The sequence below is a fragment of the Gopherus flavomarginatus genome, chromosome 4, assembly GCF_025201925.1.
Source record: "Gopherus flavomarginatus isolate rGopFla2 chromosome 4, rGopFla2.mat.asm, whole genome shotgun sequence".
Classification (NCBI taxonomy): Eukaryota; Metazoa; Chordata; order Testudines; family Testudinidae; genus Gopherus; species Gopherus flavomarginatus.
In genome coordinates this window covers 170,320,646-170,335,110 of record NC_066620.1, presented here as the reverse complement: position 1 = coordinate 170,335,110, position 14,465 = coordinate 170,320,646, and the positions used below count along the sequence as shown (strand labels likewise).

The 14,465-nt window shown below is 39.9% G+C and overlaps 1 protein-coding gene across 1 annotated transcript; it reads right to left on the bottom strand.

Annotated features, from left to right (window-relative positions):
- Window positions 1–2,212: 2,212 nt before the first annotated feature.
- LOC127050103 (collagen alpha-1(I) chain-like) lies at window positions 2,213–11,775 on the bottom strand. Its single transcript, XM_050951634.1, has 9 exons — window positions 11,769–11,775; window positions 11,669–11,673; window positions 11,403–11,489; window positions 8,616–8,660; window positions 6,977–7,009; window positions 6,648–6,794; window positions 3,701–3,791; window positions 3,486–3,563; window positions 2,213–2,788 (listed from the first exon to the last, which is right to left on the bottom strand). The coding sequence occupies exons 1-9, from the start codon at window positions 11,773–11,775 to the stop codon at window positions 2,583–2,585; spliced, it is 699 nt and encodes a 232-aa protein (XP_050807591.1). The 3' UTR covers window positions 2,213–2,582.
- Window positions 11,776–14,465: the final 2,690 nt, after the last annotated feature.

The following is a 14,465-nucleotide window of genomic DNA, read 5'->3' as shown; positions in this document are numbered from 1 at the left end:
TCCGGAGATCGGAATAAAAGGCCTCTCACTATCCTCTTTAGAAGCACGATCCTGCAAAGTGCTGAGCAACCCTGCAATCAGGGCTAGCTCTAACGTTTTTGCCACTCCAAGCAAAAAAGAAGAGTGCCACCCCACCGCACCCCACCCCATGAGCGCCACCCCGCCATAACCCCGTCCCCTCCAAGCACTGCGCTGCCCCAAGCCCCCACCCCCCTCCAAGCGCTGCACCAAGGTCATGCCCCCCCCGAGCGCCGCACTCCCGCCACCCCTGAGTGCCACGCTAGCCCCTGCCCCCCCAGTGCTGCCCTGACAAACCAAAAAAAACCAATCCCAGCGCAGCCCTGCTCCAAGGTGCCGCCCCAAGCACGTGCTTGGTCGGCTGGTGCCTGGAGCTGGCTCTGCCTGCAATGCACTAAGCGCTCGAGTTCCTCTAAAGATAGTATGGGGGAGAAGGGGTTGAGAATGTTCAGTACCTCACAGGTGCATTCTGCACATTGCAGAATCAAGCCCTAAAAAGAGCCTTTCCAAAATAAAGAACTGATAATCAATTCCAGTTTGACTTCAATATCCTCCTCTTCCCTTCTCCAGTCAAGGGTGGGTGATGTCACTTGCAGGTCATAGCCTGCAACAGTTCCAGCACTGAAGCAAAAGCAATAAAGACTTGTGGGAGGGGGGGGGCGGTGTTCACTAGACACTACTCCTCCTCTACCATGGACTTGGATAGCTAAGTAATTTTATTCACAAAATATGAAAATTCCTCAAAGTGAGAAACACTGAACTCTGTTATTGGATACAAGGAACCTGTATTAGTCAAGTTGTTTGCCACCTGGAATGGTCCTGCTACTCTTTGCAGATGCTGTTGTGGAGGTGAAGGTATGGTTTTTTTCTTCCTGAACAGGCATTGCATACAAAACTTCCATCACTGGTGCTCTAATTTTCCCCTCTTTCAGTCACAGGTCAGCTGAACACTATGGTTAACTATTAGGCTAAAGACAATGAAAAAATAGTTGAGGACAAAAACTGTGTAAAATGTCCTACCAAGCCATCTAGAAACTAGTGTGTTGGCACAAGAGTATTCATTCCAAAAGCCCTCTGAAATCCCACAGGATCCATTAGACTTTGAGGGTGGACCATCAGAACAAGTCCTTTGCTCCAAAAGCTTAGATATTCCCTGATCTCAAAAGAATGGAGATAATGCTTAATCTATGCACGTAGATGTGATCTCTACTCTTTACACTTTCAATCTGATCCTAACTACTGGATCTGGAGTTTAAGTATAGCTATAAATAGCCTGAGACAATCCCTTGGATGTACTCGAGGCCATGAAATCTGGAGTTCACTCACAAGACTTATCATGTGAGCACTAAAGTTTCCAAAAACACCATACTACTGTCAGCATATTATTATTAGGTCTTTGTACTGTGGTACTACGTAGAAATCCCCAGTTAGGGGTCAGGGCTCTATAGGTTTAATGCTGTACATACATAACAAGTATCAGAGGGGTAGCTGTGTTAGTCTGGATCTGTAAAAGCAGCAAAGAGTCCTGCGGCACCTTATAGACTAACAGACGTATTGGAGCATGAGCTTTCGTGGGTGAATACCCACTTCATCGGACGCGTGTCATGTTATGCATGTACATAACAAGACTGAGGCAGGGAGCAAAGAACTTATGATCCAAATACAAGCTAAAGCCAAGCTTCGTGATGCAGTGGAACTACACATAAACCAACAATAAGTTCTATCTTGGGACTCAAATAAAATATTGATACATGACAAAAAAATTTTGCAAAAACAGCAAGAGAAGTAAATGACACTCTTCCTCCCCACTTTGAGTAAGCAAAAGCATATTACAGTGTGGGTAAAAGGTGAGTTATGCCTGTTTAACTCTTTGCAAGATGGGATTTAGCCCCTGCTGCAAGTAGCAGCATGTCTTCCTCCTTTAATTAGTGCATAAATTGCTTGGTCATGAAGATATGCAATGGGTGGACTAGCTTATCATCAGCAGATGTCATAAATACTTAATGTAGAGCAGACTGATTTCAGCCTGCCAAACTCCGAGGAATGTATAAAGGCTTAAGAACCCTCATACAGGTCCCTGATCCTATATCTTTTCTTAGGATGGAAACACAGGTTGGCACCACAAGAGATAGACTTCCATAAAATTAAAACAATCATGTAACGTTTTTCAACTTTTATTATAAAAAGCATTTCCCAGGTACATTCAGAAAAGAAACAATTATTTGGATGTCAAATATAAAACATGGCATTGCTTTATATTAATATATGTTGTACAACGTACTCAACATTTAAAAAGCAAATGCAGTATTTTAAAAACAAATATCCTCTATCTGAACAGGTGCCATTTAAATGAAATGGTTCACCACTTCTTAGGTAGGATTATCATGTTTTTATTTTACACTAAAAATTCACAAAGTGAACTGGCTTCTAAATTAAACAGTAATTCATATGTATTTTTCAAAAGGTTTCAATTTTGAAAAGGGAGCAAACACGTACTTTGTTCAATTACATTTGTTTTCTTCCACATCAAAGGATTTCATGATGTTTCTCTCTGAAGTCTTCACTCACTTTGCTTGCCATACAAAAGAAGATGATGACTCACTTTGCTGATCTACATCATTTGGAAGATAAGGATCGCACCCTGTTTTACATATACCTGGAGGCCCTCTAAGTCCTGGGTATCCTCTCAAACCAGACTGTCCCATATGTCCCCGTGGGCCAGGCTGACCTGGAAGTCCATTGAATGCTAGTCCACTTCTTCCACGTTCACCTTAAGAAAGGGGCAGTGAGTAAGAGAAATCAGGCAATTACAGTAATATAGGTTAGAGATAGAAAGGACCTGTGGTCTCCCTAGCCTATCTCTCTTGCCTAGCTGGTGATCTGGCACCAGCAGTGATGTTGAGACTCCACCAACCCCCATTAAGCTATGATGCTCAAGACCTGAAAGTGTGGCTGGCCGTATGCAGGGTGGACAGGAAAGGTCATGTTAAGTAGACGTGTGCAGTTTGGCCTGACATGATACAGCCTTTATGGGAAGGTTCTTTATATGGATATTGGAAAGTATCCACGTAAATAATTTTGTCAGAAAAGCGGCATGATCTTTATTTGCTTTTGATTTAGAGAAAACCAATTATGTAGAATTTTCACGATTTAAATAATCAGACTATGTTAATAGTCTACTCTAAAGTGTTTAATCCGCCATGACAGGCTGCAGTGCAAAATATGACCTATTTGGGCTTTACATGGTGCCTTTTATATACCTCTTCAGAGGTTTGCCCCAGTTTTGAAAGAATTGCACATATACAGGATCATATGAGCATCAATTCACAGGACACATCTCGTACATCCATACCACATTAAAGTGTTTACCAGAACCTACCATAAAACAGTATGTACTGTACAATATGAATGCAGAATATACTTAATATACTTATAGCAAGAAAGATTTCAAGAGCAAAAAGGAGTACCTCTTGGGCCCTGATTTCCTTCAAAGCCAGCAAATACAAAACCTTTGGGACCTCTATCTCCTTTGTCTCCATGTTCAGCTAAAATTTAAAAATAATTAAGTGTCTTTAAATGACTACCATATTTGTCAACAGCAGCACTTTCACACTTGTGACTGCTGTGATTTATTCAAACAAATATTGCAAAAAAGATATTTTCCATTTTGAAAACATTTTACCTTTTGGTCCTTGTTTTCCTGGGTCACCAACATCGCCATAAAAGCCTTTAGGTCCATGCTCTCCATCAGCTCCATTTAACCCAGGTTTGCCCTATAGAAATGTTAAAAATATTACAGTACATGAAACTACTCGATATTTTTTTTGTGTTGTTGAATTCCAATCAGTAATATCAGATAAAATACTGTAACAATATAAAAATTAAAGGATTAGCTACACTGAAAGGAGAAGAGTCCAAATGTCACCTTAAAAATCAGAAGTATTTGACTTCAATAAACTTTCTTACTCTCCAACAATAAAACATTTAATTCAGTTCATAAATGAAGAAAGAACTAAGGGTTATTAGAAGTCTGCTTACTTTTATGAAAAAGTCATAGTAAAATGAAAAATCTGTAAAAAATAGAAAAAGCACAGTTCATTTTTACATAGGAAAATTCCTATTGTAGTTCATTATGCCCACCATAATAAGGCGAGAGCCAAGAATATTTGAACTAGATAAAGGTCATGTGGGGAGAAGGATTAAGGCATCCACAAAGGCCTCAATTTCTCTAGATCGAATAGCGTTTAAACTTGATTTTTACCAATCAAATCAGCTGACATGGCGCTGCTGACCACTGCTGAGTGGGCCATGGCACAAAGACAAATTGTTGTTTAATATTTTGTTGTATAGTTATGGAGAAACACTGGTCCCAGTAGGGTTTACTCATAATTGAGTGGATGCTAAACACAACTTTCCTTTTCCATATCAGGCAGTCAGCAATGGTCAATATCATCTCATCTAACTCGTTACATTTGCTAGGGGAGAAAACCCAAAAGCTACTGAAAACAGGCTGCGTGTTTGGGAGGTATGTTTTACCCACCAGTGCAGTTGGAAAACGTGAATATAAGAATTGCAGGAGGGGAAAGAAGGGTGTTCTATATGTAGGAGTGAAGTTGTAAGTGACTCTATATATCAACAATGAAGGGTGAATGGGGTATACTGAAAGGAGTTCAGAGGAAACTGAATGAAGTGGAAGAGCAAAGAGTGATTAGGCCAAAGAAATAAGATGGAACAAGGCTACAGAAAGATTTGAGAAACACTAGGCAGATCTTTAGTTGTATACTTTGGAGTAGAGAAGGTAAAAAACTGAGGCAACGTTGCATGCTTGCAGCTTGGCACTGTACTCTGGGAGTTGGGGTCACCAGCCAGGAGGAAGTCAGCATTTAAAGATATTTGAAGGCATTAGTAAAATGTAAGTTTTAATTTGTTTATTATTTGTATATTACTTCTATTAGGTGATATTAACCTTTATCCAACATATTAACCTAAACTTTCACATTGAAACAAGGTGTTTTTTTTTGGCCATGCTATTCCAATTTTGCATGCAGTATCTTGAGTCCATTCTGTTCAGAAAAGATTAATTTGTATATTTGTGGAAAAGGTCACTAAATATAGCTGTTCCCTGGCTTGATGTTTAACTTTAGGTTATGAAACTAAATCTCTCTTTTTTTTAGAATACTTCATACTGCAGACAGTCATTTGCATGTAATAATACAGATACCTAAAGAACCATGAAGATGAAAAGGAATAGCTCAGAAATATTACCAGGAAATCTTAAACTTTTAAAAGTTTCTTACCATGCTATTTTAGATTATGTGAAAGGGTATTGGCTGCAACACAATAATGAATGTGATAACTCTGAAAAATAAGAACTACTTAGGCAGTTACTCATGTGTTGTACTGTAGGTACTGGAAAATACTACTGCGCTGTACACAATGAAGTTATGGTTCCTCAAAGGTCAATATTTCATAGATTAGTGGGTAATGAATGCCATGGTTATGAGTCAGAATTTGCCTTTGGAGCTGTCAAACATCATGATAGCACTAAATAAAAAATCCTGTTTCATATCACTTTTTAGCAGCTTAATTACTTGTGAAAAAGGTCATTACATTATTGTTCAGCTTGTAATTGTATTAAATGTACTTGTCTGATACAGCTCCACTACACATTTCTTTAAGCTTAAGATAACAGTTATGATCTCAGGTTTTTTCCCAACATGTTAATTTCCTCCATAATAGTGCTGTACTTGTTGGAGGAAAATGGGTCTTCTCCTGAAGTCAATACCAAGCTCACATTGATTTCAATGGGAGCAGGATCAAGCACAATATTGCCACATGGAAAAATGTTTTCTATTTTTTCAATTCATGTGTTAACTTCATTTAATGATGTTTTCAGTGTTTCAATAACTGGTGAATTTTTTTTAATGGCTTGTTTTTCTCCCCCTGTATAATTACCTCTTCTCCAGGGTGTCCAGGCAAACCAACAGGTCCTGGAGGCCCCATGGGCACATCTCCATAAAGCGGGCACGTGTTGGCACATTTCCTCCCAACACTATTGCAAACATTGACATTTGTTCTGAGACGATTCGTTTGCACACTTCTATCACATGAGCTGCTGGGAAAGGCAGCCCCTGCATGAGAAGAACATGAGAACAATCAGAGAAATAAAATATGCAGGAACCGTTCCATTAATAGCGTAACTCGCTGAAACACCTCCTGAGTTTCCTGTAATTATCCATATAACATTTGGCTGTGCTGTTCTTTGTCACTGTACAGCTAATTTTATGATAACATTAAAAAAGATTATTTCCAAGCATATTAACAAATGAATCTTGTTAAACAATTATTTTACAAAAAGAAGCAATTTTTACAGGAAAATGCCTGATGGACTAATTTAGCTTTTAAATAAAAATTTAGAACTACTGAGCCAACTTCATCCCTTCTATAATTCCACTAACACGAGGAATGAATTTGGCCGCCTTCTCCAATTCTGATCCTACTTACACATGTACAATCACATTTTTTACAACATGCATGTAACTGTGAGCAGAATTTGATACACCATCTCACAACTTTGAGTACTTAGTTTCTTCTATAATATTTTAGGTCAAAAGAACTGTAAGTCTTACAGGAGGTCCAACTGATCCAACATTTTCTGGTGAACCTTCATCTCCAGGAACACCCTGTTCTCCAGTTTGGCCTAGGGATCCAGTCTCTCCTGGTGGACCTCTTTTACCAATAGCGCCCTCTGGTCCTGTTGGTCCTTTGTCTCCAACCTAAAACAAAGATTTGACTTTGTTACACTTTGTAAGTGAAGATTTCTTAAAATGGTGTTTGAGCAATTATGGTTTGCTCTTGTTGGCTTTAAGTTCAAATACCATACACCTTTGATGAGTGCAGTACAAGTATCCTAAGATAAAGACAGAACAGCAAGGGGGTAAAAGGTGTTTTTACTTACATTTCCTTTTGGTCCTTTAACTCCTTTTTCTCCCTTTAAATATAAATACAAATACTATTTTTGGCACTAAAATTCATACAATAATATTTCCCATTGCTTTGTTTGCTATCCTTGTGTAGAAGTAAGAATGTTAATACCTTACAATTATGCAGCATTTTTCATCCAGATCCAAAACACAGTTGCAAATTACAAACTAGGAGTACGAGGGGTCTTTGGGCATATCATTCAAAACTTCTGTTCATAGAATATATATTCATATAAGGCCAAATCCTCAGCCCAGCATCCACCCGTCTTTGACCCAAGTTTGCATAGCAGCTGTTGAGACACTCTGTTGAGATTACTTCTACTATATGGCCCAGATTTTTAGGCATTATGGCATTCGGTGTTGCAATGCCTAATTGATATAGGGATTTTCTCATTTTCAAAAGGGATTTAGGAATTTAGGAGCCAAGATCTTGACTCTGACATGCCTTAATCCCAGGGGTGGCTCTAGGTATTTTGCCTCCCGTCCCTGCAGGAGGTCCCCAGTCCCGCGGATTCAGCGGCAGCCTGTGAGAGGTCCGCTGATGCCGCGGGACCAGCGGACCCTCCGCAGACACACCACCGAAGGCATGCCGCCCTCGCGGTGATCGGCAGAGCACCCCCCATGGCTTGCCACCCCAGGCATGTGCTTGGCGTGCTGGTGCCTGGAGCTGCCCCTGCTTAGTCCCTTTTGAAAATGAGATTTGGTCTCTTAAAACAGTTAAGCATTGCAACACTGAGTACAGCAACAGCTAAATACCTTTAAAAATCTGGGCCTCTATCTGATTGTTTATTGAAATGTAATATTCAGTCTACACTGTACTGACTAGCTACGTAGGTCATTCAGGGGATTGAAACAAAGCCATCACATTTATATAACAGAGTAAATTGTGCAATTTACAAACCAGTATACAATTCAAAAAAATCACCAGTGGTGAATATTCAAGAACACAGGCTAAACATTTGTGTTTCATGAACACTTCCACTAGTAAAGCTTGTTTGCTTGAACGCTTGTGGAAAGTGAACGTGGAAGTGCTCTAAATAGGGTTGAAGAATTTTGATTGCAGTATCCACTTGGTTCTGCATGGGACATTTAGGCCAATATTCTCAAGTTTTGCGTGTCCAACATTAGGCACCTAAATAAAAGGCCACATTTTCAGTGAGGCTGAGCACTGCACTCTCACCGGCGTCAACGGCAAACCAACACATCAGTAACTAATATTTGTTGCTTGCAAGATTCTTCCTTTAATTTTACTTACCAGTGCAAAGTTCCACATACCATAAAAACAGTAAATGTCAAAAGCTATGGTGTTGCTAATATCTATAGGAAACTAATAAGAGTGTGTAAAACTATAACAATGCCAAGAGTGTGAAAAATGAATTAGTTACATGTAATATTCAATTACACATACACCTCTACGCTGATATGATGCAACCAGATATAACACGAATTCAGATATAACATGATAAAGTAGCGCTCTAGGAGGCAGGGCTGCGCACTCCGGTGGAGCAAAGCAAGTTCGATATAACGTGGTTTCACCTATAACACGATAAGAATTTTTGGCTCCCGAAGACAGCGTTATATCGGGGTAGAGGTGTATGTCATATATTACTGTACCTTTTCACCTTCTTGACCCTTTATGCCTGGAACACCAGCATTGCCCTGCACAGAGAAAGAAACCCCAAACAAATATTATAATTATATTTTTTTAAGAATAGTCACAACATGTCTCAATGCTTATATTCATTTTTTGTGAGCATTATCAAAAGCTTAATAACCTCACCACTTTTCATTCCAAATACTAAGTGCACTTCTTCAACCTGGTCTATGCTAATAAATGACAGTAATATCACTCTCATTCCTGGTACACTGCAATGTCTTCATAACATGTTAATAAATAATAACATCTCTCTCTTTTCAGCAGCAGATCTCAAAGCACTTTACAAAGGAGATCAGTACAATTATCTCCATTTTACAGATGGGAAAACTTACACCCAGAGGGTGAAGGGACTTGCCTATGGTCACTCAGGAGACTACTGGGAACAGAATACATATCTCCAGAGTCCCAGTTCCCTATCCACTAGATGACACCAGTGGTTCTGGGGGGCCATGGACAGGTTTCAGGGGGTCCACCAAGCATGGCCGGCATAATACTCAGGGCCCCAAACCCCATCACCTAGGGCTGGAGCCAAAGATTGAACAACTGAGCATCACAGTGCTCCCTGTGGCATGGGGCCCTGCTTGCTACCCCCTAACTCTGGCTTCTATATGCAGAAAAACAGTTGTTGTGGCACAACTGGGCCATGGAGTTTTTATAGCATGTTAAGAAAGAAAAAAGTTGAGAAACCCTGGACTAGACCATTCTGGTATCTCAGCAGGGGTCTCTTCTTTTCAAATGACTGATATTCAGCGCCAATAAGGTGATTAGCAGCCTTTAGACTCTGTTAAGGGGCCTGCTGAATGCTCAGTGGTTGCAGAGCCAGCATAGTACCATTTGTATAGTTAAGGTAAAGAACCATAGAAGATTAAGGTTGGAAGAGACCTCAGGAGGTCATCTAGTCCCTGCTCAAAGCAGGACCAATCCCCAACTAAATCATCCCAGCCAGGGCATTGTCTGGCCTTAAAAACCTCTAAGGATGGAGATTCCACCACCACCCTAGGTAACCCATTCCAGTGCTTCACCACCCTCCTAGTGAAATAGTTTTTTCTAATATCCAACCTAGACCTCCCCCATTGCTCCTTGTTCTGTCAACTGCCACCATTGAGAACACCCTAGATCCATCTTTGGAATCCTCCTTCAGGTAATTGAAGGCTGCTATCTAGCATGAGTAATGGTTGCAGAATAAGACCCTATATTATTAAGATACATTTTACTGCTACTAATTGCTATTTAGGAAAATAATAGAAATTCTTTTTTTTAGAAAAAAAGCTAAATTATATATAAAAAAGAACATTTCAGAAGCTACTTGCTACTTTTCATCTCAGATTATCTTAATTTAAAATTCATTATACCTAGACTTGTAAGGATTAGATTTTTATCAGTAAATGACAGTTTCCCATACACACAAACTGAAGAAAAAATATTTCCATTGATAATAATCAAACATTAACAGATAGACAAACTAAGTAAAATATGGCTTAAGAACTTATTAGAGTTTGATTTAATGATATACACTGTTTACTTGGTATATTTTGACGTGATGTTGACAATTTGTTTTTTAATGGTTATAAAGTTTTAACTTTTTGAATCTCATTGTCTACTGTCATTAAATAAGTATTGTCTCCCCCCACTAGTCTCCTGCAACTCCGAAAATTTAAAAAGATCAAAATAGAAAAAAATGCTTAAAAATAAACATAGATATTATCTGTTGAATTTATAAAAAAAAATAAATTGAATTCTGCCAAGCTTAATTAGATTGTATATGTAATCTATGTCTGAGCCACCAACTCAGGTTCTTAGCTACCTCTTAACACATTTTTGCTCAGTTCTCAACTAGCCTTCATTCAGTGCATGCGCAAAATTTTCACATTCATGCTGCACTCGTTTGTGCATATAAAACTCACATATTTTGTGTGCACAGCAGAACATTATACATTCAGTTACCTGATTTTACGGTAAATATACAGTTTTCCATGGACACAACACTGCGGCCATCTGAAAATTAAAACCTTTATCTCTTTGTCATTCAAATGGAAATAGAATAGGTTTGCCAGTTATTAAGAGCCAGGCAGAACCTGGCTCTTACAGAGTTATTCAATGAGGGAAGGAAGGAGCTTTCCCCTCTGTCTCCAAGGCACAAAGGCTGCCCCATCCTTTCTCCACAGAGGCAATGACAGCCCAAAGGAGGTAGGAAGGGAAGAGGTGGGAATAAGGCAGTGCTACTGCTCTAGACCTATGCCTGTGGGAAAGTAAGTCAGACCCCACAGTGAGGAGAGTAGCAAACACACCACCTGCTCTGTCTGGATGCTGAGAGGTGCTCCAGGAAACATTATGTTACCCTAAAGCAAAATTCATTCCACCACCCACACTGCTCTTTTCTCTGGGTTGCTCCTAAGCAGCACAATGTAGCTTTAATGAGGAGCCTTTTAATGTTCAGATCATACTTTCTCCAACCCTAATACAAGGATGTGTTTGAAATTCAAAAAAAAAAAAAAAAAAAAGGTTGTGCGTATTATCAGTTATAATTTTTGCTACACCCACATGCATTTAAAGTTAAAATTTGGACAAGTTTCCAGTAGCCTGTAATCTTTTTCCACATCTGTTTACCTCATTGAAAGGAAGTTCTCCTTTACTGTAACCATAATCAGCCCTGTGCTTACTGTGCAACCTTAAGAATCAAACTAGAAGTGTTTACTCCTGAAATAAAAAGCAAGATTTCCAGTAAAAGAGTTTCATAAAGGTACCTTCAATCCACGAGTTCCTGGTAGCCCAATATGACGCTGAAGAGAGCAGGGAAAGAAAATGACAACTGTCAAGCAGCAGGGGCAGCTCTAGGTATTTTGCCACCCAAAGCACAGCAGGCAGGCTGTCTTTGGCTTGCCTGCGGAAGGTTCCCGGTCCCGTGGATTTGGCAGCAGCCTGCAGGAGGTCCGCCGAAGCTGCAGGACTAGCGGACCCTCCTCAGGCATGCTGCCGAAGGCAAGGCTGCCGAAGGCAAGCTGCCTGCCACCCTCGCTGCGACCGGCAGAGCGCCCCCAGTGGCTTGCCGCCTCAGGCACACGCTTGGCGTGCTGGTGCCTGGAGTCACCCCCTGTCAATCAATATATAGCCAATCATTCACATACAATTAGGACCTGAATCCACTGCCCATTCAAGTCAATGGAAAGACTCCCATCAGTTTCAGTGGGTGGTAAATCACGGCCATGGTTACTAACAATGAAACTTACAGTAACTCCAGGGGGACCAGCGAAGCCAGGCCTACCAGGAATTCCTGCAATGCCTTTTGAACCAGTATCACCCTGTCCAGGAAACACTGAATCATTAAAAATAAATTCACCCACCTTGATCACATGCTTATTGCTTTATATTATCACTAATTTAAAAAGGAAGAGAAACTAAAAAGTCCAGGTATATAAGTTTAGATATATTTCTGCCAGTATTTGTTTGCTTTGTTTAGATAAAGGGATTTCTGTGATACTCATCACAATGAGAACCAGTCTGCAAAAAACCACCAGCATTTTCTTCTGTCTGTTAGGTACCTAGAGTGCAAGCAATTCAAACAGGGATGTCCCAGAGTGTAGTTTTTCAGAGCCCGATGGCCAGCTCCTTCTTGATCTCCAACCTAAGGTGATGTGTGTCTGCTCAAATCTCTGGGTAAACAGAACTGGAAAGATTGTGTGTGTCTGTTTGTGTCTATATCTGTGCACGTGCACAGATATATTTTATAATATACACTCACAAACACAACATATAAAATGTGGTTGTACCTAGCATCCTCTTCAAAAGTCCAGTCCGTTTACTACTCTTTATACTCTATGATTCTGTCCAGCAATTTTAACTAATAGGAATTAATCTATTCATGTTACTATAATAGCATTTTCACTATCATGATCCTGTTAATATTTATCTCTAATAATCAGCACAGACTTCTTTAATTAAGCCCTCTATTAAAGACTGATATCTCCTCTTTATGTGTTATTCAGAACATAGTTTGCCCATGTTTAATAATAAAGTTAAATGTTAAGCTGGACAGAGTCTAGTACTAAAATGTGCATCTGGAAAGTTATTGTCACACTGATTTATGTCTTTTGTTAAATTATCTTTAATAATAAAAAGAAATAATTATTTCAGGGAGGCAAACTAGACATGGGAGACCAGAGACCAAAATTAATTCATAGATAAAAAGATCCAATTTATGATTGTTGCTTTTTTGTCATGTTTAAAAATTTACAGCAATTTTACCAGCTGTTCTAACTTACTGTTCTTGTGAAATCAACACCACCACACACTGGGTGAATATATTCTCCAGTTTTGGGTCTTCCTCAAGCCACTACTGTTACAGATGCCAACCCTATCACAACCATTGCAGGATTGCAATCCGTTACCATGGGCAGCAGCAGAATACCTCCCAGCCTCTCCCACACACACACACATGCTATATTCTTCTGCATGTGTCTTTCTGATTTTAACTCCTGGCAATTATTACTTTGGGACTGTCATAAACAGATAGTTAAGGGTTAATGTCTCTTTTACCTGTAAAGGGTTAACAAACAGGGAACCAAAAACACCTGACCAGAGGACCAAGCAGAAAACAAGATACTTTCAAATCTCGGTGCAGGGAAGCCTTTGTTTGTGTTTTTTGGGTTTTGCTTTATTCTCTCTGGGTCCTGAAAGGGACTAGACGTGCAACCAGGTTTCTTGCCAATCCCCCTGCTACAGTCTCTTATATATTCAGAATAGTGAGTATTAAGTAGAAAGGCGGTTATAGTCTTTTGATTGTTTTCTGTCTTTGCAAATGTGTAGTTTGCTGGAAGTATTTTAAATTGTATTTTGCTGGGAGGGGGGCTTCTCTCTAGTGTCTATAAGCTGAAAGATCCTGTAACTTTTACCATCTAAATTACAGAGACAACTTCTACTTTTTTCTTTCTTTTTATTAAAAGTTTTGCTTTTTAAGACCTGTTTGATTTTTTCCCCTTGTTGAGGCTCAAGGGAATTGAGTCTGTACTTAACAGGGAAGGAGAAAGGAGGGGAGAAGGGTGGAATCCCTTTGTTTTAGATTCACGGAGCTTGAATCTGACTATCTCTCCAGGATAGCTCAGGGAGGGAAAGCCTGAGAAGGAGAGAGAAGGAAGAGAACAAAACCTGATTTCTCTGTGTTGTGTTTCAAGGAGTTTGAATCACGGTGATCTCCTAGTGTACCCAGGGCAGGAAAGATCTGGGAGGAAGAAAGGAGAAGGGAGGGGAAATGGTTTATTCCCCTTTGTTGTAAGACAGATACAAGGATGCTTTTAGCAGTCTGAAGAATCCTTCCTCCTCATCATCCCTGAAAATGGTGTTTGTGGTAGACGAACGACAGGATCCTTCTTCCTCTGGGAGAGCCCAGCCCCAACCACAAGAAGGTGTGCTGTTTTGTTACTTTTTTAAAGAACCCACCAAGGAGAGGGATCTCTCTCTCTCTTTCTTACATTCTTCCCTATAACAGGAGCCCTAGAATCATAGCAACTTTTGCCCTCTGCACAGCCCCAACAGTTAGGAGAGAGGAACTCAACTATTGTCTAGGACTAGTTATGGAACAGGGAATTTATTTATATGTACAGACTACTCCCAAATACCTTTGCTTCTACAGACAATTAGCCTGGTGAGTCTCATTTGCTTCTGTCTTTACATATTGAGGCCAGGGGCTGAAATCCAAATCCTTATTGCCCTGGTCAAGCAAGTAGTCCAGTTAACTTCTATGGAACAACTTGTGTGAATAAAGGCAAACTGGAATCAACCCTGGGTCACCAATCTGAATGAGTAACAGCTCC